General features: G+C 31.3%; 17 protein-coding genes across 17 annotated transcripts; 13 read left to right on the plus strand and 4 right to left on the minus strand. All coding sequences in view use genetic code 6, as the record gives it.

Moving 5' to 3' along the window:
* Nucleotides 1-947: 947 nt before the first annotated feature.
* Nucleotides 948-1,883, plus strand: SS50377_21000 (ADP-ribosylation factor; the record flags this gene model as incomplete). The annotated part of the gene is made up of 1 exon (XM_067904937.1): nucleotides 948-1,883. The coding sequence occupies one exon, from the start codon at nucleotides 948-950 to the stop codon at nucleotides 1,881-1,883; it is 936 nt and encodes a 311-aa protein (XP_067768419.1).
* A 201-nt stretch (nucleotides 1,884-2,084) lies between these two features.
* SS50377_21001 (uncharacterized protein) lies at nucleotides 2,085-2,888 on the minus strand (the record flags this gene model as incomplete). The annotated part of the gene is made up of 1 exon (XM_067904938.1): nucleotides 2,085-2,888. The coding sequence occupies one exon, from the start codon at nucleotides 2,886-2,888 to the stop codon at nucleotides 2,085-2,087; it is 804 nt and encodes a 267-aa protein (XP_067768420.1).
* A 91-nt stretch (nucleotides 2,889-2,979) lies between these two features.
* SS50377_21002 (Ion channel and transmembrane domain-containing protein) lies at nucleotides 2,980-5,196 on the plus strand (the record flags this gene model as incomplete). Its single annotated transcript, XM_067904939.1, has 1 exon — nucleotides 2,980-5,196. One exon carries the CDS (start codon nucleotides 2,980-2,982, stop codon nucleotides 5,194-5,196), a length of 2,217 nt encoding a protein of 738 aa, XP_067768421.1.
* Nucleotides 5,197-5,518: 322 nt separating this feature from the next.
* On the plus strand, nucleotides 5,519-6,940 carry SS50377_21003 (uncharacterized protein; the record flags this gene model as incomplete). The annotated part of the gene is made up of 1 exon (XM_067904940.1): nucleotides 5,519-6,940. The coding sequence occupies one exon, from the start codon at nucleotides 5,519-5,521 to the stop codon at nucleotides 6,938-6,940; it is 1,422 nt and encodes a 473-aa protein (XP_067768422.1).
* An 83-nt stretch (nucleotides 6,941-7,023) lies between these two features.
* Nucleotides 7,024-7,794, plus strand: SS50377_21004 (uncharacterized protein; the record flags this gene model as incomplete). Its single annotated transcript, XM_067904941.1, has 1 exon — nucleotides 7,024-7,794. The coding sequence occupies one exon, from the start codon at nucleotides 7,024-7,026 to the stop codon at nucleotides 7,792-7,794; it is 771 nt and encodes a 256-aa protein (XP_067768423.1).
* A 40-nt stretch (nucleotides 7,795-7,834) lies between these two features.
* SS50377_21005 (Transmembrane domain-containing protein) lies at nucleotides 7,835-8,512 on the plus strand (the record flags this gene model as incomplete). Its single annotated transcript, XM_067904942.1, has 1 exon — nucleotides 7,835-8,512. The coding sequence occupies one exon, from the start codon at nucleotides 7,835-7,837 to the stop codon at nucleotides 8,510-8,512; it is 678 nt and encodes a 225-aa protein (XP_067768424.1).
* A 93-nt stretch (nucleotides 8,513-8,605) lies between these two features.
* On the plus strand, nucleotides 8,606-8,941 carry SS50377_21006 (uncharacterized protein; the record flags this gene model as incomplete). Its single annotated transcript, XM_067904943.1, has 1 exon — nucleotides 8,606-8,941. The coding sequence occupies one exon, from the start codon at nucleotides 8,606-8,608 to the stop codon at nucleotides 8,939-8,941; it is 336 nt and encodes a 111-aa protein (XP_067768425.1).
* SS50377_21007 (uncharacterized protein) lies at nucleotides 8,942-10,627 on the minus strand (the record flags this gene model as incomplete). The annotated part of the gene is made up of 1 exon (XM_067904944.1): nucleotides 8,942-10,627. The coding sequence occupies one exon, from the start codon at nucleotides 10,625-10,627 to the stop codon at nucleotides 8,942-8,944; it is 1,686 nt and encodes a 561-aa protein (XP_067768426.1).
* Nucleotides 10,628-11,209: 582 nt separating this feature from the next.
* SS50377_21008 (uncharacterized protein) lies at nucleotides 11,210-13,270 on the plus strand (the record flags this gene model as incomplete). Its single annotated transcript, XM_067904945.1, has 1 exon — nucleotides 11,210-13,270. One exon carries the CDS (start codon nucleotides 11,210-11,212, stop codon nucleotides 13,268-13,270), a length of 2,061 nt encoding a protein of 686 aa, XP_067768427.1.
* Nucleotides 13,271-13,298: 28 nt separating this feature from the next.
* SS50377_21009 (uncharacterized protein) lies at nucleotides 13,299-13,931 on the plus strand (the record flags this gene model as incomplete). The annotated part of the gene is made up of 1 exon (XM_067904946.1): nucleotides 13,299-13,931. The coding sequence occupies one exon, from the start codon at nucleotides 13,299-13,301 to the stop codon at nucleotides 13,929-13,931; it is 633 nt and encodes a 210-aa protein (XP_067768428.1).
* Nucleotides 13,932-14,214: 283 nt separating this feature from the next.
* Nucleotides 14,215-15,123, minus strand: SS50377_21010 (uncharacterized protein; the record flags this gene model as incomplete). The annotated part of the gene is made up of 1 exon (XM_067904947.1): nucleotides 14,215-15,123. The coding sequence occupies one exon, from the start codon at nucleotides 15,121-15,123 to the stop codon at nucleotides 14,215-14,217; it is 909 nt and encodes a 302-aa protein (XP_067768429.1).
* Nucleotides 15,124-15,333: 210 nt separating this feature from the next.
* On the plus strand, nucleotides 15,334-16,269 carry SS50377_21011 (Glycerophosphoryl diester phosphodiesterase family protein; the record flags this gene model as incomplete). Its single annotated transcript, XM_067904948.1, has 1 exon — nucleotides 15,334-16,269. The coding sequence occupies one exon, from the start codon at nucleotides 15,334-15,336 to the stop codon at nucleotides 16,267-16,269; it is 936 nt and encodes a 311-aa protein (XP_067768430.1).
* Nucleotides 16,270-16,283: 14 nt separating this feature from the next.
* On the plus strand, nucleotides 16,284-16,829 carry SS50377_21012 (Glycerophosphoryl diester phosphodiesterase family protein; the record flags this gene model as incomplete). The annotated part of the gene is made up of 1 exon (XM_067904949.1): nucleotides 16,284-16,829. The coding sequence occupies one exon, from the start codon at nucleotides 16,284-16,286 to the stop codon at nucleotides 16,827-16,829; it is 546 nt and encodes a 181-aa protein (XP_067768431.1).
* A 61-nt stretch (nucleotides 16,830-16,890) lies between these two features.
* Nucleotides 16,891-19,497, plus strand: SS50377_21013 (RING Zn-finger domain-containing protein; the record flags this gene model as incomplete). Its single annotated transcript, XM_067904950.1, has 1 exon — nucleotides 16,891-19,497. One exon carries the CDS (start codon nucleotides 16,891-16,893, stop codon nucleotides 19,495-19,497), a length of 2,607 nt encoding a protein of 868 aa, XP_067768432.1.
* Nucleotide 19,498: 1 nt separating this feature from the next.
* SS50377_21014 (putative Ethanolamine kinase) lies at nucleotides 19,499-20,404 on the minus strand (the record flags this gene model as incomplete). The annotated part of the gene is made up of 1 exon (XM_067904951.1): nucleotides 19,499-20,404. One exon carries the CDS (start codon nucleotides 20,402-20,404, stop codon nucleotides 19,499-19,501), a length of 906 nt encoding a protein of 301 aa, XP_067768433.1.
* A 150-nt stretch (nucleotides 20,405-20,554) lies between these two features.
* On the plus strand, nucleotides 20,555-21,409 carry SS50377_21015 (Bromodomain-containing protein; the record flags this gene model as incomplete). Its single annotated transcript, XM_067904952.1, has 1 exon — nucleotides 20,555-21,409. One exon carries the CDS (start codon nucleotides 20,555-20,557, stop codon nucleotides 21,407-21,409), a length of 855 nt encoding a protein of 284 aa, XP_067768434.1.
* Nucleotides 21,410-21,497: 88 nt separating this feature from the next.
* On the plus strand, nucleotides 21,498-22,775 carry SS50377_21016 (uncharacterized protein; the record flags this gene model as incomplete). The annotated part of the gene is made up of 1 exon (XM_067904953.1): nucleotides 21,498-22,775. One exon carries the CDS (start codon nucleotides 21,498-21,500, stop codon nucleotides 22,773-22,775), a length of 1,278 nt encoding a protein of 425 aa, XP_067768435.1.
* Between the last annotated feature and the right edge of the window lie 17 nt (nucleotides 22,776-22,792).

Raw genomic sequence — 22,792 nt, forward strand, 5'->3', positions numbered from 1 at the left:
CAGTTTTCGTATAGATATTTTACTCTTGACCTAATTAATTGCAGTTAATGAAATTAATTTAATTTTTATAACATAAGGAAAAAGACAATTAACATTACTATATTTACACGGAATAATATTTTTTTTCATATAAGTTGTCAGTCTTCTGAAAATAGTTAATTTTTTATAAAGTGATTACTGTTACTAAAATTAAAATATTTAAATAAGATAATATAAATAAATGCTAACTTCTTGTTAATTAATCTGTATGTATATATTGTTCCTATTGATAAGATATCAAGCATATCATTACAGATTAAAAATAAATTTTATTTTACAATATATAATATCTGAAAATTCTGATTTTTAAGATGTTGTATCAGATTAATTTATATATAAAAATACTACTACTACGCAATTACTAGTAGAGTATAGTTAAAGTAGATCATACTCATTGGTATTCTATTACTAGAATCTATATAATTTATTAATAATTTATATAAATAGGATTTCTAATCAGTATCAACCATATAAGAGTAAATAATTCCTATATATACTATATCCTGTATAGTATTACGTAAAAAATAAGATGCAACGATTTTAAAGATATCTATAAATATTAAAATATTTCAAATTATAATAGTTCTTTAGTATTATATAAAAAATATTTTGAAACTAAAACGGATACGAATTCTAATAGTTTAAGCTACAATTAGTTAATAAATATCAACTATAATCTTATTTAAGTAAATCTTATGTTAAATTAATATATTCCCAATAAAATATGCAGCTAAATGATACTAAAAGAATAAGTATTATAATTGAATTTTACAGATTTATTATTATTTGAATAAACCATTAGAATACTATTAACTAAACTTACATTATATTTCGGATGTCATCAGAAACTCTTAATAAGTATATCCATAATATATAGTATATACTCAAGAATTATATTAAATTCTAAAATGGGAAAGCAGAAGCCATCTTAGAAACCATATGAAGTGATGTTTATTGGAGTGGATAATGCTGGAAAATCCACGATTATTAAATAAGCATGCGGTGATGAATCATTACTAGCATGTCATCCAACAATGGGCTGTGACTCTCGGATGTTTTGTCACGAAATTGAGTCTAAGAAATGCAAACCAGTTTTTTAAAAGTTTTATCTAGTAGATTTAGGTGGACATAGCAGAATTAGAGATATCTGGTCCAGATATTACCAAACATCAGTTGGTGTTGTTTTTGTTTTTGACGCAGCAGATGAGTCACGATTTAATGAGGTTCGAGAGACTTTTAACAATATCATAATGTAAAAAGAGTTAGAAAAAACTCCAATTTTAGTAATTGCTAATAAGTAAGACTTGGATGCCAAAATAAAAGATGAATTTGATTTTTTCAATACTTTTAAATTCAAATTAAAGGGAAAATACAAATTTGTTAGCGGAAGTGCAACTGATATTAATGATAAATCCATAAGAGCCGGTGTGCATTGGCTTTTTGATTAATGTATGGCAAATTCTTAGTTAATTTAGAATGCATAGAAAGCAGTAAAGGACCTTTAAAATGGAAATAAGTTTGCTGGTTTAACAGTAGAATAAAAGTTTGCATTGTAAGATCAAATTGCTGCAAAAAATGACTAAATAGATATGGAAAAGAAGTTAGAGACTCAGAGATCAGAAGGTCTATTAGCAACATAATTGGATGTCACGCATTCAGGGATTGAATTCCAAGAAGATCGTGTAAAAACACCTCATATTGGGGAAAAAAGTTATGTACAAACTCCAGATAAGTTAATTGGCCCTGACAGTAGTAGAGATAACAAGATTAAGGACTTGGCTTCAAAAGTAGATGGTGAAACAAAACCTGTAAAAATTAAAAAATTATTACCAGGAGAGTTCTGAACGAATAGGATTGTTATAAGAAATATTTATACTATATATTTATATTAAAGTATAATAATACAGTTACATAAATTGAGAATGATTGTAATATATCATGATCAATAAATATCAATTCTAGAAAATGGATATTATAAGACTAATACCTCAGTATATAAATTTGTATTAAAATGTAAAGATTTAACCGAAGAATGTTTGTTATCTTCAGAAGTTTGAAATTATTTCTAGGTTGATAGAACGTATCATGTATTAGATATTTTTGGTCCAGTCAATAATTAAATAAAAGTGTTATATAACTCTAAGTATATAGAAAACGATTATACTTAGGAGTTCCTGCAGCGGGTGTTCCTCCGCTGCGTTTAGCTGAGGCTCACCTGCCCCGCCGCCGAGACCATCCTGGTCAGGCCCGCGGACTACCCATACCTGGACGGTCTGGGCTTCCGGGATGTGGTGGTGCTTCCGGAGCTGTCCCTGTACCAGTACATCTCCAAGTTCCTGCTGGGCCAGCGGCTCGCCACCCTCCCGCCGTACCAGGTGCAGCTCGCACAGGCGTTCGCAACCGACCAGGTGCGCCTGCTCTCCTTCGAGCTGCAGCCCTGCCAGCTCGTGCCGGTGGTGCGCGCCGTCGCGGAGACGACCGAGGCGGCACTCACCCAGGCGCAGCTGGACGCCTTCTACCGCCCGGGGAGCGTGAGGCTCTACACCACCAACGCGCAGGTGCTGCTGCCCGGGCTGGCGCTGCAGGGCGCTGAGCTGGACATCATCCGCATGGAGGTGGAGGCACCCGGCAACGACAACGTGGCGGAGTACTGCGCCTTCCGCGAGGACTACTTCGCCCTCCAGGCAGCGCGGCTCCGCGGCCGCAGCGTCGCCACCCGGGCCGAGGCGCACGCGCAGTTCCTGGACATCATGCAGACCGCGGTAGTGTAGGTGGCGCAGGAGCCAGAGCGCGGGGAGGAGCAGTTCGGTGGCGAGAAGTCGGCGGAGTGAGACTAATCTACATTCCATATGGAATACATATCATTCGAAATTCTTGACGAAAGAAGTGGTTTGGGCTTACCATTTTGGTCATATATTAGGCATAGTGGGCAAACATAGAATGGACAAGGAATAGGATCGACTTTGGATAGGATATGAAAAGCAGATAGGGCATGGAACATCTAGTAATCTAGACCAGTTTCTTTTAACTATTGAATATATGTAAGGTTATCAAGCATATGCTTTGTTGCTAACGCTTACAGACATAATTGCATTTTTTGTTAATCATTAGTTTCCTTCTGACTATGATCCAGGTAGTAATTCAATAACCACAGTATTTTTTATATGCATTTCTATTAGTCATGCCTTACTACAAACGTTAGACCTTATTACAGTGGCTTCATTTGGTATTAAAAATTAGGTTTAATGGTTCAATATTTCATTTCTTCTTTATTTTTTCTCTGTATTTAGCTATTATGTTGTGGGAATATATTATTTTCTAACCGATATTTCTTATTATTAAGTCATAAAGCTGAGGTTGGGATTTCTAACCATATTTCGTGGTTATGTAAGAGCCATATCAAGACGAAATAAAATGAGATTCAGTAAAGCTATTATAAAGTAATGTAAATAACATGCATTTGTACTGAATACAGTTTTTATCTTTAAATCTATAGCAGTTGTTATTTAATGTATATATGGTCCTATTTGTTTCCTTGTTGTTTGTATGGGTTTAATATTTTTACTTAATATTTACTAATAAGATGCAAAAACTTTTGTTGATAGCCTTTATTTTATTGTTGTAACTATAGCAACGGTTGGTTATGGGGATGTAGTATTAGAAGGTTAGATAGGTAGATTAATGAATGTTTGCATAATTTTATTTGCTATAGGATATGCACCTTATGCAATTTCATATATAGTTAATCGACTACGTACAGAATTTTCTAAATTATTTTTACAAAGAGCTATATTTGGAGGAGTAGTTGTGATAGGGAAAAAAGATATGGATACTTTTAAATGTTTACGGATTGTTCTACCACCAAATCAATCAATATAATTTCTAATATAAACTTCAGAAACTACATTAGAAGAAAATGAAGATGTTAGATTATTTGGTTAAATAAATTAGAAAGTAAATTATCATTTTAAGGAATAATTTGATAGATAAGATTTAGCTTATTTAGCTGTAAATCAATCCATTTTAACAATTGTATTTTCAAAAGAAAATCCAGATAGTACAATTGAAGAAGATGGATAAACTATATTCAATGCAGTTCAGCTGGCATAGGTTTTAGAAGAAGGTAATATTATGCTAATATTTTTACAACATAATTAATCAATAGAAATATGCAGAGATACAATAAAACAGTATATTAAGCCTTAATAATTTTATATATACTCCATTGGTAAAGTAATGAGCCATTTGATTGCTGTTTCATCTTATTATAAAGGATTTTCTACTTTTTTCTACAATATGTTATTGCCTAACAGATGCTAGATTAATAAATAACCAATGAGGTAATTAAATTTAGTATAAAAAAGACTTGACAATCTGGTAAATCATTTACATTCTGACGAATATAATAAAAATAATGAAAAATTAGAGTTATTTGAATTTTATAATAAGTCTTGTGGAATTTCTTCAGAGTTAAAACATTATATTTTTAATGCAAAAAGGAATAACCAAAATAAATTAAAAGTTGAAACTCCTATATCACAATATTATAAAGGCGAAAAAGCGAAAATTCTTATTGTAGTGATAGGTAATATAAATCAGTGTCTATTTGACTAAACCATGGACAAATTCAATTTGGACGAGTTGGAAGTATATTTATTATTACATTAAGCTAATATACTGAAATTTGATTCTGCAATATCATACGATGGGGATATATTTAATCCTTAAACTTATAGAAAGGCAGACGCATCAGTATTAATTTTTATGGATGATAACAATGGCAGAGAAGTAATGTTGCAACATATTTTGGAATAAGCATAGGTTAATTACACATTTTGCTGTCAAGAGAGTATGTTAGAAATATAGGATAAACTGAGGTTATATTAATCATAAAATTATATGCCTTTTGGTATGTCATCATTAATTTCGATTGCTGCAAAATAACCATTAGTTTTTTAAAAAGCATATTAATTTCTTAAAAGCTTTCAGTGTATGTAATATCAAATTTTAAGTTATAAAACTATTGAAATGTGGGAAGCAGTTCATTCACAAGAGTTTATAATATATATAATTCGAGATAATTGTGTAATTAATAGGTATGATAAATAATTTGATTTGTATAAAGGAGATACCATCACAGCAGTACGCACATAGTGAAATATTATATAATATAATTAAATTAAAATATTTAGCAAACCACAACTAAGCTCAAGATAAAAATATATTTATATAAATTTTATATTAAAATCTTAAGGTATTCTTTTTGTGGATTACACCCTTTACTTATTCTTGAATTAGATTACAAAATATCTAAAATTATCTATAGACGCAGACTGTAATTAGGTCTTTAAAAAATGTTTATATCTATATAGTTAGTATATATACTAATATGATGAGATTTTTTGTTTTTATACTCCCACTCTATTACATACTGGATTTTCCACTTCAAAATCCCACTCCAATTTTTACCTTTCCCTTAATGCTGGACGATCGAGCCTCACACTCGATTCTCTGGTGTCTTTAGCAAATGTTACCTTTGAACGAATTAGAGGGAATAACACGTATAGAATCATCTAAACTTCAAGAAGCTCGCTAACTAGTTACAAAAGCTAATTTACAAGGAGAATTGGCAGATTAAAGATTAATTTTTGCATACAAATTGCTGTTATGGAACATAGATTCTATTATACAGATACCTAGTTAAGAAATGATGAAATCTTGTGGATTTTGTTCAAATTGGGTTAACATAGAAGGTTTTAATTCTAAAATTATTAACAGTTGTTAGTACATAGAATTTGTAGACTATTTTATTAATAATTTTCATATTATATTCCCACAAACTAAATTGGAACTACACAACTTGAAAAGTGTTTTAAAAAGTAGCGGAAAGTTCTATAAAGAGGTTTTGGATCGTCATGTTACGTTAGTTCTATTTTAGTTGTACCGAGAGAAACACTAGTCATAATTTCTTATACATGATTTGAGCTCACGAATTAGTGAAAGCCTTATTCAGTTAAGTTATTCTAAATCACTTGATGATGTAAAAGAGAATTCTAATGATCTATAGTAGCTACTTTTTGTAACAAAATAGTTTCTTGGTTTTATTAATAGAGCCAATGAAAGTAAAATAAATGTTGCTAGTATTGATTTTCAAGCTATAATATAACTTTTACTTGAAAATATGTCAACAATTGTTTTATTTCCAGTAGAAAATTAACTATAGTAACACGATGAGATAGTCAATAGCTTTTTAACTATTACTGAAATGTTGATGGATATATTATATTCGGCCGCGTAAATGTAAAATTCATCATTTATGCCATGCTAAATGGAAAAAGATACTCCACAAGATTCGCAAATTAATTACTTTTATTGCAGAAAGTCTGTCTTAGTATAAGTCCTTGATACATTTTCTGTTGTCATTTAATAATTTAAAGGAGATATCTATATACAAGATATCATCGTATTACTTTCTTCAAATTTTTAGGTGCTTGTCCATTAAATGTATTTAAGTCAATGGGCACACGTATCTAAATAGGACAAAGAAGTAGTAAAAGAGCTTTATTGTGGATAATGCAAATTTATCCTCAAATTAGTTCAATAAAATAATTTAAATAATTATTTTATTATCATTTCATTCTTAGATCTTGCTTTATGTTTATTCTCATCTAAAGTAGTGTTCCTAGATAAGTTATTTATGGAAATTCTCATAAATATAATTATTTAGACAAAATAATCAGGCCTCATTTAGAAGTCTATTTCGATTATAACTTTACTATTTAAATAGAAATGTGTAGTTTAGTATACACGCTCACATTTCAAATAATTTTAAGGTCAAATTAATTGCCCTTAGTCTGTTACAGACATGATATGCGCAATCTAGTAGGTTGTGTTTATCTGATAACCTATATAAAAAAATGAATTTATTAATTTTATTAGCTTCTGTATATTTATTATTATATTTCCGCCCGCTTCATCCAAAAAATGAAAAGAATATACTATAAAAAACCCATTGAAACGTTTGAAGTTGACACGGAGATTATACCTAAAACTCCAAAAAATCTTTTATATATACTACCTGATTCATCTTTATCTTTGTCATTAGACTTATATCGTGGAACACCATCTGATGTCCCATAAATTGCAGCATTTGAATTTATATTAAAAGATGTTAACTATTTTTTCGAAAAACCAGATGACTTATAAGTCCAATTAATTCATAAAAATAGACCTATAGCCTTTTAAACCCGGGATGTCTTCAAAGACAACGTATATTTGAAGACTTTCGCTATGGAGAAAATTGGAGTGGAAGAAGGTCCACAGAGATTAATTTTTGTGAGTGCATAGAATAATTATTAACTGAACTAGGTAGTTTTCTAACTTTAGTACGCACGGTTTGATAAAATTGTTCTTTCAACATCCAGCAAAATTAGAATGGGAAAGAAAATTAATGTGTAAAAAGTAAAAAACGAGGCAGAAATTTACGGAATATCGCGATTTAGAGGTGGGGTAATCAAGTTCAATAGAGGTTTTACAGTTGATATTCTAAGTCCAAACCTAGATCGGATTGTTGGTCAAGCCACATTTTTTGCCCGAAAATTCCAAATAGATGAATCTGTAGATCCATATTGCATGCATAAAGTCATGCCATGGAGTCCAGATCCGAGAATGACACTAGTTAGTGGACGACTTAGAGAAGCCCAGGTTTAGACATATGATTTTGTGGATGCGGACGGGGCAATTGTAGAGCTTTGAGGAAAGTTCGTAAATTTTGCATCCAGCGAGATCGTAGAAAATGGTACTGATTAATGATTGGATATTCTATGTTGCTATTATTAGCTATGTTTCAATATTGTATATTTTACCTTGTTTTGTATACTATATTATTATAAGGAGAAATGAAAAATAGTTAATAAAGTTTCTCAGTTTTTTAGGTTTCCTCATCCTTTATATAATAACTAATTATTAACATGGTGATATAAATTGTATAGTATTCTAAGCAATATAAGCTTAAATAATTATTATCGAACTCTGTTTATTTCTTCCTGCAAATACTGAGATAGAACATTTTAGTTTTACAATGGTTGTTAGTATAATGAGTATAAGTTTGAATATTCTGATTACAGGATATTCAAGAATAAAACGAGGATAATTCTCAGTAACGGCTTTAGGATACTACACTGTTATAATAATAGCTATGTATGCGAGTTTACCATTTATTGAATACCATAACTACTAATTATAGTTTATTCATATGAATGGCTTCACTAAAATAAAATTATCTTTATAATTATTCCTTATGATACTTCGAATGTTAATACTTGTTTAGTTTAAACTATTTAACTGGAAAGATAAAAACGCAAAAAAATTTTTCGAAACTATACCTAAGGAAGCACCAGATTTTGAATAATTTGCCAACGATGATTAGATTGTGATTAGATATAATCAGGACCAAGCAAATTTTAGATCTTGATTTTATGAATCAAAAAATCATTTTAATTTTTAATCATTAATTTATATATTAATTTAATTTGCATTATAACTTTAAGTAAATTAATATTTAAAAATGTCACTAAACTATGTTATTAAAAATTCTACCTAAAATGAAATAGTAAAGAACCTTAACTAGCTAGTGAGACAATTAAGTAATGAAAATTTGATTCGTTTCGATCGATCTAAATTTAACGACTTATTTTATTTTTTGTAACTTTTTTTCGAGGAAAAGTTCCACACCAAATTCACAATATCAGGCCCCTTTACTGATAAAAAATTCATAAGAAATTTCACTAAGGAACTCAAGGCGGTCTCCAAATAACTCAACTTTAACACGTCTTGGGATGAGGAGAAAATAAACGAATACGAGGAGTCATTTCTATTGTTTCTAGAGGGAATCAACCAGTGATCATTTTCTGCACCCACAACCATACTCAGTAACGTGATGTACTGGGTTAAACCTGTAAGTTTTCATGTCCTACCAACTGTCCTTCCGATCCTAATTTAGCAATGCTGACCGAAGCCGAATGTCCTCATCGTACGCATTCTATAGCATCTGCCTACCCTGCTATTTGACCATATCATTTTTCTACTTTCCTATCAAATCCTGCCTCACACGCTCTTTCGCTTGCTCCCTTTGTACTACTCGCGACTACTGACACGAGGTCGCCCTCGCTGTCCTACTGAGCTACGCCTAATACTCATTAGCTTTCGATGCAATTTTGCAGTTACGATCGAACTATGAAATCACTTTTTCCTGTGATGCATGCTGAGCTACAGAGCCATTCTGACCGCATTTAGGAATCGGCAAAATTTATGATTTTTCGAGGTGCTCGTTCAGGAAATTACCCAATACACGCTACTATACTCTCTTAAAGCGCTCGTCTGTGATTTTCTCACGCGCAACCGACTCTTCCAAGTGCTTACGGTTGATATAGTCTTCCTAAAACTCCTGTTTCTGGTCAATTTTCATGTTTTTTTGCTCACAGTCATCCAGCTGCTCTTTTAGCAGCTGCTCAGCCCGTTTTCGCATTGTTTCACGCAATTATGGCTTGTCAGTTAACACTGCCACGTTGTCTACGTACTTTTTTTCACCAAAACGCTTTGACTTGCATTTTTACGAAGCAACTTACTCGTTGTACTAGCGCACGAGCATCTGTTGCTCACGGTATCTGTTTTAGTCAGAGCTCTCCCGCTGCTTGTACCAATAGAAGTCCTTCTCATGCTGCTGGTTGAAATCACACTGTTCGCTGCGTTTGCTATGCACTTTCTGATATGCTTTTTCCTTTATATCACGAGCATAAAAGCAACCATCGCACTCAGTTTTCGTAGCGACGAACTTACCACTTTCCATTAAACTCTGCTTATTAGCACTTAATGTTTGGTCTTTGAGAGACTGCAGGGAGCCGTTTCTGACAGAGGTGGCAATTTGGTCAAACTCAAAATCGCACTATCGGAGCTGCTAGAGTGTGTTGACATAGCATTTTTAGGGAGTATCAGTTATAGTAACTTCAAATTTTGGACATATTTTCTACATTTTGCTGGACTGTGTTTGGAGGTTCTAGCGATTGATCGTACAGCTAAGTGCGCGTTTTGGAGTGTTTTACGGCTAGTAATTGGTTGAAAAGTATTATTTTTCATATTTTGTGTTGAAGAGTTCTTCGTCTTTTTTGTGTTACAAATGTACTTGTTTTTCAAGTTTCTGTGTACCTTAAATATGGGCAGACTAAGCTCGCTATTGTTGAGATGTGTACTCAAAGCCGTATGTATGAGAAGTTCTGTTGATCCAAAGCTTCCCGACAGTTCCAAATTTCAGTTCAATATTGAATTTTAACGATGCCTACTAAATCACTTAAAATACATTATTTGGCATTTATACCATTACCGTTTAAGATGATGGTAAACCTGAACGATTTGAAGAGTGGTTTTTTAGGAGTAAAAGTGTAAAATTCGGGGAATTGAAAATACCAAAGCCTGGAACTAGAACAGGGAATGATTTTAATGTTGATTATAGCTACTAAATGAATTTACTAAATATAGCCATCGGAATATGCTTTAAAGTGAAATCTTGCTGGAGCTAATTGTTAGTGTACATTTTATAAATTCAACGCGGATGAAATAATTAAACCATAATTATATAAGATATAGACTAAATAAATTTTCGTGCCTAAGACTATAGAGACTATAATGCTTAAAAAACATAGATTTTGTTAACTAATAGAGAGTTTCTAACTATTAAAATATAAATATTATACCACCCGTAAATTTGTGACATTAAAATAAATTAGTTATTGTTTACCTACTTATTATATTAGTTAATTTTGAATGTTTTAAACTCCCATGTAACATATATGTAACAATCTCTACTTATTATAATAATATTTAACTATTCCTATAGTGCTAAAGCGCGATTTTTATTAGCAGTTACTCTATGTACTGTAAATAATAATAAAAACTTATTAGTTTTTAACTTTAACCTTAATCAATTATTTTTACTTAATTACTTCAATGTATTGTAGTTCAGGTTTACTATCTTATATATATATTCTGCTAAATCTTTATAAATATATGCGCGATTTTATTATGTTATTTACAATTATTAATACTTTTTTCAAAACAATGATATATCTATAAACATATATTACATCTATTTTATGACCGCCTCTTTCTCTCCAAAATGTCCATTTATACAAATGAATAACTTTACACCTACATTTCTTCCTTAAAATATCTCAAGACAACGTATAATGACGTTAAAGAAATAATACGTCAAATCTCATAATAACTTATAGATTCACTAGCTACATCTTAACCTGTAGAATTACGTTATTTTGCAAAGTTTGGATTCAATAAAAACGGTCGCCCAAATGCTATTTGCACATAAGAATTTTTGAAATCTGGATACTAACGATTCAATACTGATCAGAACCTTGACAAAGACTAGATTTTCAAGTAGTTTTCGTTCTCTAATATTGATAATGGTCGTACAATATTACCTTACATCTTTACAGAAATATCGAACCAGATACTATTTAGGTCTTAAAAAGTGCGTATTACCTTCCCATAATTTTGCGAATTCACATTCGATAAAAGAAGTAGGGCTTATACCTTCAATTTTGTTTAAAATAACGAATTCAAGGCTCCTGAGGCAATATAAAAACAAATAACCCGATCTAAATCTTGTTCATAAGCCAGCAAAGCCAGATCAGAAGTATCGCAACAGAGTAACAAAAAGTAGTAATAGTATTACTAAGAGCACAATAGCAGCTGTGCACCAATACCACAAAAACGGAACAAATAACTGTCTTCTTAACAGTCAACAGTCTCCAGGGCTAGCTCATGCAGCCAAGTTTCGAGAGTATCATCTGCAAAATCTACATATTAATCGCAGCACAAGCTGTCGCAGCTAACTCCATCTATGCCTTCACAGCTAACATCATCGCTCAAGATATAGTATACACAACCTCCAAAAGCATATGAGCGTACCGGAAGACTCGACTTCGACTGCGGAGACCTACAGGATTTCGATGAATTCGACATTGAAAAGTACAAGGATCTACCAGCAGTACCATAGGATGTCTACAGATATAAGCCAGTGCTTTTTGAACGAGCAGTGGCTGAAAAGAGCAGGCACTAGTTGCTTCCCGGGGACCAGGCCTACGCTAGTGAGCTTAACTCAACTTTCTAACGAACTAGACAATTAGTAGACTAATCAAAAGCACGAAAGCACGAACTGGAACGATCTCGATCTATGCCCCGCCAGTAGTGCAGAAAGTGTCACTACGACGATGATACTATGAACAAAAAGCTAAAAAGTTAAAGGTAGAAAAAGTCTGATTAGGAGGAGTATCAAAACTGGGCTAACAATACTAACGTATATCAGGTTCAGCGTGAAATAGAAAATGCCAATCACTACTATGAGGTACAGAAATAGTGCCACGACGAAAATTTACTTGACGCGACGTCCAAATACGACTAGAAGCATAACTACTTTTTAACCGGCCGATACAACCCGGAAAATTACTTATAGGAGTAAAAGGCCGTGTTATGGAACGATGATAGCCTGCAAGCTAAGAAGCGTAAGAGTGCTGAGTAGACACTGTAAGAGCAGCTCATCGATAAGCAGAATAAGGACATCGAAAAACAGCGAATTCCTGAGAAGCAAGAGGACTTTATCAACCGAAAACTACTCGAAGACGATGTAGCTCAGCAAAAAATAAGAGATCAAAAGTTCAAATTCACATAGTAGGAAACGCTGAAGAACTTCCTTGATACCCAATCTGCCGGAGGAAAGCTCTGTGATATTCAGTCGAAATACGATATGACGTGCTGCATGGATGACTCTTACAAACGGAACGCTCGCTACGACGAGGTTTTTGATGCTAATAACCATATCCGAGCCTTGGATAACAAGAATGCAGCAGAGTATAGGAAGCAAAAATTGGAACTCAACAGGAAGCGGAGCATGCTGGAAACTAGATGCAACGATCAGCATGCTTTAGAGCATTTATATGATGAGAATATTCGCAGTTTAGCCAAAAAGTTCGACGTAAGAGATGATTTGTAGGAAACTTACAACAAGGATATCATTCAAAAGGCCAAAAAATAGCTTTACGAGAAGACTAGTTCCTGGTAAGATATGGACGAATTCAGGTTTTAAAATGAAAAAATCGCCAATTTGTAGTGTGACTGCTGCAAGCAGGTTTACCGATACGATAATGTTTTTAATTAAGAGTGATATTATGTATTAATATTAGTATATAAAAATGAGAGGTATTCCAGTAAGTTTAGTAAAGCCCAAACTTCCAAAGTATGTCAGTGCTAAACCAAAGTAGACATTTGAGTCAGATTACTAATCTTATTAGCAAATAGTAGTTAGGTCGTGGTAAAACTAGCTGCATGAGTTACTTGAAAAAAAATCAAAATTTGATAAACCGGCAGAAAAGCAAATTTGCTGGCATTCCAATTAATTTTTTAGCAATATAAAAGAAACCAATAGCTTTTAGCTGAAACGGACCTTTTATTACATTAATATTGCGGTTAATTGCTAAAAACCTTCTATCTAAGTTATTATATAGCGCACTCATCGATTTTTGGTATTAAAACCTCCAATTAAGTAGGTATTTACCCCTTAAACTGACGTTCTGAGAAGTTTCGATTCGATTTTGTGTGCCTCAGCTGTTGAGAAAATACAGTCTATTTACATTGGGTTGTTAAAAGCAGATGCCACTTTTATGTAGTATATTTCTAGTCTTTATTAATATAACTATTTAGTTGATCGAAACTAATTATATAATTTCCTTTCAAGTTTTAAATAGTCATACAACGTTCTAACAAAACATTTAGAAGAATGCATATTAGATATTAAAATATATGAAAGATTAAAGCTTATTGTTTGAAATTGTATCCTGGAATACTTTTATAGACAATAAATCGTACAATTATTGCTTTGCTTGTAAATCTTAATATGATACTGTGATATATTTATATTCACTATAAGTAAATATTATCTGATTAGAATAATTTATTAAAGTTTGTTCATACTTATAAACATACGCTAAGACTAATCATTTTCTGTGTTTGCCCACTATGCCTAATATATGACCAAAATGGTAAGCCCAAACCACTTCTTTCGTCAAGAATTTCGAATGATATGTATTCCATATGGAATGTAGATTAGTCTCACTCCGCCGACTTCTCGCCACCGAACTGCTCCTCCCCGCGCTCTGGCTCCTGCGCCACCTACACTACCGCGGTCTGCATGATGTCCAGGAACTGCGCGTGCGCCTCGGCCCGGGTGGCGACGCTGCGGCCGCGGAGCCGCGCTGCCTGGAGGGCGAAGTAGTCCTCGCGGAAGGCGCAGTACTCCGCCACGTTGTCGTTGCCGGGTGCCTCCACCTCCATGCGGATGATGTCCAGCTCAGCGCCCTGCAGCGCCAGCCCGGGCAGCAGCACCTGCGCGTTGGTGGTGTAGAGCCTCACGCTCCCCGGGCGGTAGAAGGCGTCCAGCTGCGCCTGGGTGAGTGCCGCCTCGGTCGTCTCCGCGACGGCGCGCACCACCGGCACGAGCTGGCAGGGCTGCAGCTCGAAGGAGAGCAGGCGCACCTGGTCGGTTGCGAACGCCTGTACGAGCTGCACCTGGTACGGCGGGAGGGTGGCGAGCCGCTGGCCCAGCAGGAACTTGGAGATGTACTGGTACAGGGACAGCTCCGGAAGCACCACCACATCCCGGAAGCCCAGACCGTCCAGGTATGGGTAGTCCGCGGGCCTGACCAGGATGGTCTCGGCGACGGGGCAGGTGAGCCTCAGCTAAACGCAGCGGAGGAACACCCGCTGCAGGAACTCCTAAGTATAATTACCTTAAATATAATTGAATTTATGCATTAACTAAATACCAATTGCTACTGGACCAAAGATATATAGAATCTCAAAGCCTTTCTCTTCTACAAAGTAGTTACCAACTTCTGCAGCTAAAAGGTCTTCTTCAGAAAATCCACTACATTTTATTTCAAATTTATACAAGGATAACCTTTCTTTATAGTGACCTTAATCTAAAATAGAGATATTCTAATTTGAATAAATTGCTATCATTTCAGTATTATAAAATTATTAAAGTATAATAATAAGTTTACTGAATGATTTGTGATTTTTGAAATATGTAGATAAACTTATCTGAGCCAAAAATATATAATAATACTAATAATATTATTTTTGAGTATTTTTTAATACAATAGTATAGTATAATAATAGGTAATAATCTATATATTATTAAATGTTATTAAATTATTAATTTTTATAGAAATGACTATCTAGCCTACTTATGAAGAAAGTGCATGTATGTTATGCTTTAAGTTTAGAGGTAATATTTTATTAACATCAGTAACTTAAGTTTTTAAACCTTCATCAACTTATTAAATTTTTGACTACTAGTATGCAGTGTATGAAGACCTTAAATATGGCTCGTATTAGGTACAATATTAGAATAAAGATATTTCTATTGATGTAGAAAATTTAGTTTATGGTATTGATTTCACATCAGATAAATTAAATGAGTATAAATATTCTATAGGCGATGACGTGGTTATTATAGAAGGTAATTCAACTTAAGAAGGACCATTTTTACCATGTAAGCATGATATTTATTTATAGTTTAACAATATTTTACCTCCTTAAAAGTTAGTTTCTGGATATATGAAACTTTATCCGAATTAAAATATTATTCAGCTCTTATCTGGTACTAGTTAATTAATTTCCACATTAAATCATATTAAATAATCATACTAATAAGATTATATTTTTCATTACAATAATGAGTAAATTGCTATTCAAGCATTTTGGTGGTGCCATGGCAAAATTATACCTAATTAACATACTTCTTGTGTTAAGTCAGTTGAGATAAATCCTTCTGATAGAGAGTATAAGTCATAGGCTACATCATCTACTTTGTAGACTTATTTAAAAATTGGGCATAGAGGCTGTGGTATGAACAAAGCTTTTGCATCTGGTCGCGTAAAAATTGCTGAAAATACGGTAGAATCTTTTAATAAAGCATATGAATTTGGTATGGATATGATAGAAACTGATGTAATAATAACAAAGGATAAAATTCCAATTATCAATCATGATTTTAAAGTTTAGTACCATGGATTAAATTTAGCAATAATTCACTTACTCTGGAATAGTTTAAAAAAATAAAAATTGACAAATCTAATATCGATTTATTTTAAGATACCATGATATCTTCAGACTATATGCCAACATTAGATGATGTTTTATAAAATATTAATTAACACTGTGGAATAAATATTGAGATCAAATATCCTTCAAAGCATTGCTAAAATATTGGTCTTTAATATTTTTCACGTATTGAAGTTATTAGAATTATATTTGAGTCAATTAAAAAGTATTAGTCTAGAAATATATACTTTTCTTCTTTTGACCCTTATATTTGTTCAATATTAGCAGCAGTTTAAAATACTTATCCTGTTTTATTTTTACATTATGGTACAACAATTTATGAAAAAGATGAAGAAATAAATATGTCTTTTATTGAAGTGCTAGATGCTCGATTTGGTCTGATCAGAGCTCAATAAATAGGTGTTCAGGGAATGGTACTTAGTAAAGAAGTATAATGCTGGGATAAAGACTTTATTTCTAAAGTTAAAAAAGCTGGTTTGAAGGTGTTTACTTATGGTACTGAATATGATGATATAGAATTTGTTAAAGATTAGTAGTAGAAAGGGGTAGATGGCATCATTTTTGATCTTGTTAATCATGATGGTAACCAAGGATGTTGAGTAAACTTTTTATATTAACAGTATTATATAATAATTTAATATATATTTAAACCATTCCTTTATGTCTATCTGTGCTATTTGCTGTGACACATATGCATTCAAAGCTGTCACCGAATGTGGCCATGAAACATGTGCCAAATGTTGGCTTACTGAAAAACATCTTTGCTAACGGGGGAAATGCTTATTTTGTTCAAAAGAGAAAGCTTAGTCGATGATTCTTCCAAGTTCTTTAAAGTTAGAAGCATTTAGATATATGAAGGTTAAACCTTTTATGAGTTTCAATTCTAAATATAAAGTTTATGTACATTCTTCTGCTGAGATTTATATATCGCAGTTAGAAAACCCTGCATGCCCAGTTTGCAATTAATAGTTTCTATAATTTTCAGAAATGTAGTTACATTTATAGAATAAGCATTCTTTGTAATATTGTAAAACATGTTCAAAATCTAAACCGGTTTTTAAAATTGACTAATAGTTTTTTTCATCTAGTGATTTGAAGGCACATTTAAGTACTCATCCTACATGCAAACTGTGTAGTTTTAAATAGTATGATGATACATATCTGTAAGACCATTATAAAATTTAGCATTTAAGGTGTGAAATTTGTAGAACTTTTGGTGTTAATGATTCATTTTGGGATACTTAGAAAGACCTTTAATCGCATATTAAGTCTGCTCACTTTTCATGTACATTTATTTAATGTAATAATGATGGATTTGGCTTCTGTAATGAAGAAGAATAATTGGATCATTTAATCGAAATTCATGCTAGCTAACTTACTTCAGGATAATTATCGGAATATAAAAATAAGCTAAGCTTAATTCGAAGAAGTAAAAAATTAGTCGATTTAAACTAATTGACAACTTTCTAAAACTTATATTCTATTTCAAATAGAAAAATATCTTCAGATTAAAAAGGTATTATGACGACATAATATTAATAAGAAGCTGAAAATATGTATTTACAAGATTATTTAGCATAAGCTTCTGTAGTACCTAAGTAAGCACATAAGTAAGCACAAGGTATACAATAATATATAGATTATGTAGAGCCTTAGATTCCATAGTAATAATATAAAGGCATTACTAAACAGTCTATTTAAGATATCAATTTTGGTATTAATTTACAACCTGCTACACCTGCTGGAATGTATAGTGAAATACGACCAACTCCTGTTTAATAAGAAGTTAATCCATTTTAGTCAACATTTGGATTTAAAATCAAGAAAGTTAAAACGAAAACCACTAAAACTAACGAGTAAGAGAAACAATAAAAGGCTATTACAAATATTTAAACAAATATGAATATCTTAGATAATGGACTATATGAAGAATTTACTATTAAAAATGAGGAAATCGAAGAAACTTAACCTTAGTAATTATTTGAAATAACAAAGTTAGAATAGGAATAGTTAAAAGATGAAGAGCCTATTTAAAAGACTAATTTGTTTGGAATTCCAATTAAAATTGTAAAAGCAAAGAAAAATTAATAATAACAGATCACTATTAATAATTCAGACGAAGTATTATTTAACCCATATGTGAATGTACCTTAAAAAATTTAATTATTTGCACCAGTAGCAGTTAAAAAACAGACGACTATTGAAAATATTGGATCAATTAAATCAAATGATTTTATTTCCAGTATTAAAATTGTTAAATAAAAGCAAAAGAAACCATAAGAATAAATTTTTGAAGAAGATGTTGACTTTGACCCTATCATTAAAAAATAGACTCCAGTAGAACTTTTTAAAATTTAGTAGCCAAGAGTTATGAATGATTTAACTAACAATTAAAATGAATAACTGGATTTAATATAAGTTACAAAAGTTAAACAGAAAAATACATAGTACTAACCGTAGTAAAAGATTAATGTTATAACTGAAACAAAATCTTAAAACCAATCTTAACAAGGTAATCACATTATTATAACCTAAAAATAAAAGAAATAACCAAAGCATCAATCAATTTAACAATAAGAGATTGTTGAAACTGTAGATTTAACATTAACAAAAGAAGAACTTAATATGATTCGCAACCCTCAACCCAAACTTGCTTAACCTGCTTTAATAAAGTAACAACCACCTTCCAAAAATCTATCCAATAATATTATTATGCAAATTAATAATATATTCCCATTAATGCCCTCTGAAATAGCACTTGCTCGTTATGTAGATAGCAAATTAGTTGCCACCCTATGTATAACTTTTGGATTTTCTATTGATTTAATCTCGAAATTAACTGATCAATTTCGTACGTTCAGTAGTGTTCAAAAATAAGCCATTAGTGATAAGCAACTTTAGTTTAGCGAAAATTATCTCTAAAATACTTATAAAATTGATCCAACTGATGTTGTTATCAACAAAATTTCAGATTATCGTATTTTAAAATTTACGATATAATAGTTTTGTACAGAAAGCAGACTGAAAATTCTTGATATTTCTGCCATTAATTCAAAATGTCAAATTGAAGTTTTCGATAGTATTAGCAAAAATGAAGACTATAAACTACATTTGGTTAATTTATCAGATGATATAATTCTGACTAGAGTGTTGTCAGTTGATCACGAATTCAGTAATATTTTTGGATAAGTTTGTGAACATTCTAGAGGATGTAGAAAGCATAAAACTTGTGCACTAGACTCTGTAAAAGCGTAAAAATTATAGTGAATCATTTCAGTTACTCGAAATATATTTTAAAAATCTATAACCTATTTTTGGCATATAGTTCATAACCAGCTTTGGATCCCCATAGGCTCCATAGACCCCAGACAAAAGGCTAGAAAATAGCTAAGATCTCTTCGCAAATAGTAATATCCACGTTTTCCGTGAAATATGTTTTATAAAATATAGTTCTCTGCTCTAATGTTGCGTAGTCTGCATAAATTGCGTCAATTCCTGTAAATTCAGCAAAAAAACAAGCTATATCATAAAAATTATATGAAACTGAAGCATATTCAAAATCTATGAAATAAGCCTGGTTATTATTGAAAATTATGTTTCCAGCATGTGCATCATTATGGCAAATACAAACTTTAAGAAGGTGAGGATACGCAGTTTTATAAAAATTTATTTATTAAGTGATGAAATTGACGAAATTATCAAAAGTTTCCTTATCTTATTCGTAATACCATTAATGTTAATAAAATGCTGGAATATAGTCAAATAAGCTAGGTTTTTGCCCAATTTAATGTTAATGAAGCTTTTAAAATGCGGTTGCGATTTGAATAAGATTATCAGCTTGTCCTAATAAACTATCCTGTTCAAGTAATGAGCCCTCAATATATTTCGTAATAAAAAATGCATCAAAATGAATAAGTTCTTCAGTAACAACTTAACAATTCTAAGAAATTAAATATTATAAAATTTAAATTTCTTTATCCTGATCTCTCATAAATATTTCCTCTCTTTTTAAATATCTACGTAATAAATACTTTTAATCTAAAATTTATACAATAAAATTATCATTTGTACAGCCAGATACTCGTTCTAGTATCTTAATTTATTAAGATATGGATTTTTCGATCTATGCTATTTCTTCTTAGACATCTGCAAAGTCATTTTAGATTTAAAGCATTTTATGCTACAATACTTATCTATAATATTGTGGGTAAATATTTTATATAATTGTGAATTCAATTAAATCTATTGCAATATAGTATTATATAATAAATAGTAAGCAAAAATAATAAGAATAATATATAGTAAATACCTTTACTCGAAAATAATGACAGACCAACTTTACACCTTTTTTAAGAAAAGTCATGCCGAGACACTTCTTAAAAATCTGTAAGAAATACTTTAATCAACAACTTTAGATCTTTATACACCTGTTTTAGAAGATAATAAGCTTTAAACTATACACGAAGATTATCGTTCAAAAATTTAGCATCCAATGTCTCTTAAAAAAGTTAGAGAGCGTACTCTATCCTCAAATTCACCATATTACTTAGTAGGTCACTTTATTTATGATATTCAACTCATAATTTCAAATGCCCGTTTATATAATTCTAACAAGCCAGAAGTTTTAAATATTATTAAATCTTTCGAAGATAAAATTTAATCCTATTTTCCAGAGATCTAAATATGTGCTATTGATTTTTAAGAACCAATTCCACCTCTTTTTCTATAAATGCTTTGTGGAAAATTATCTGTATTATCTAATTAAGAACTGAAAGACGCTCTTCAAGTTTCTTAAATTTAAGGGATAAAAATTGATTTTAAAACACTCTCTAAAAAACGATTTTGGCCATTTGTTCAATTGATTTTTGAGTTTAAAAATGATGATATTGACCTTTCGATTTATGCAAAAGCAAGTACTCCTAAGGTAAAAATGATGTAATAAAGTAGTTTTCCTGCTATTATATCACCTGAAGTTGTAAAAAGTAAATCAGTGGTATAGATTTTAAAGAAACGAATCGAACAAACAGGTGGAGGGTAAGAAGTCAAAATTGCATAGTTTGTGAAAAGCGAAAGTGTAACAGAGACACCAGTAGTTTTGACAAAAGTTAGTCCTTTAGAGCTTCTAAGGATGAAATAATAGAAAAAAAGAGAAGAACATGAAAATAATATAATATAATGAGATTTTTGGTTCAATTGTAAAAGGAAGGATTATTTGATTATATACATAAATAATATGTTGAATAATAAATAGCTTGTAACTGAATCAAATGAACTCCAGTATGTTTTATTTATCATAGGCTGAGTCACTGGAAAGTAGCACATAATTTCCATAAACTAGAATATAAAGATCTAAATCAGCATATAAACAGAAAGCTATATTATTACTTACCTCAAATTCAAAAAACTCTATTTTTTCAAAAACCAAAAGGTAAACTTAAGTAAAGTCAAATTTTAGCTTTTAACTTAGCAATGCTATAGTTTAAAAAGATTTTTAGATTAAAAATACTATTAAATCTACATTTAATATTAGGTCTTTAGGAGATTTCGAATCAATATTATCAGAAGTTTAGGCAATTATGATGGTTATTTTAATTGATTATGATGATGAACTAGCTAATATTGTATCAAAAACTATATTTACAAATTCATAAAATCATATAATTAGTTATATGCCTTAGTCAGTATATTAAAAGAAATCAAAAGAGAGAATTTAGAATAAACCATTAGAATATACCATTCCATATTCTAGAGTGTATGATGATAGTATTAATTGGTAAAGATCAAAGTCTGTACAAATACCTAAGCACGAAACTTTTTCATTCTCTCCTAAAATTTCAAGAGGTCCTAAGGATGTTCCAAAAGTTAGATAATATCATGTGGAAACATTATCATTTTAACCTAATTTAAATAAGTATTCGAATTTTTTAGCAATAAAGCAGCGTCTTACACATGATGGATCATTTAAAACCTATGATTAGATTTTATAAGAAAGAAGAGATAAGGATAAAGTATAAAAAACATAAAACTTACGCATTTGTTCCTAAAAATTGTCAGCAGAGCTGTATTAACAAGAAAATAAGTAATGTACTTTCAAACCTGTTGTTACTGCAATGGCAAATGAATTAAATATTGAAGTTAAAGATGTCTTCAAACGTTAAGAACTATTATTATTAAAAGCTATGGACTAAAGAAGATTGAAGTTAGCATAAGCGAAGTCAAAAGAGTAGGTCCTTGAGAAGCAAAATGGAGACTCTTCAGTATTTGAAAGATTGAATGCTGACGCACATCTACGACAATTATAGCTTTAAATTCGTTAAAAGTTATACTAAAAATAAATTCTAGAGTAAGAGTAACTCAATATGAAAAAAGAGTAGCAACATGTCGAGAAAAATGGGATGTTTATGTGTCTTAATAAATTTGACTACAAGGATATGAAATAAAATATTAACATTTAAAAGAAGTAAATTATTATTAACTCTATTGCTACCGAAAAAATATCAGTTTTGTAATAGGATCCTTTTTTATAGGAAATATTGAATGAATGATTAACTTATATTGTATT

The sequence above is a fragment of the Spironucleus salmonicida genome, chromosome 1, assembly GCF_000497125.1.
Source record: "Spironucleus salmonicida strain ATCC 50377 chromosome 1, whole genome shotgun sequence".
Lineage (NCBI taxonomy): Eukaryota > Fornicata > Diplomonadida > Hexamitidae > Spironucleus > Spironucleus salmonicida.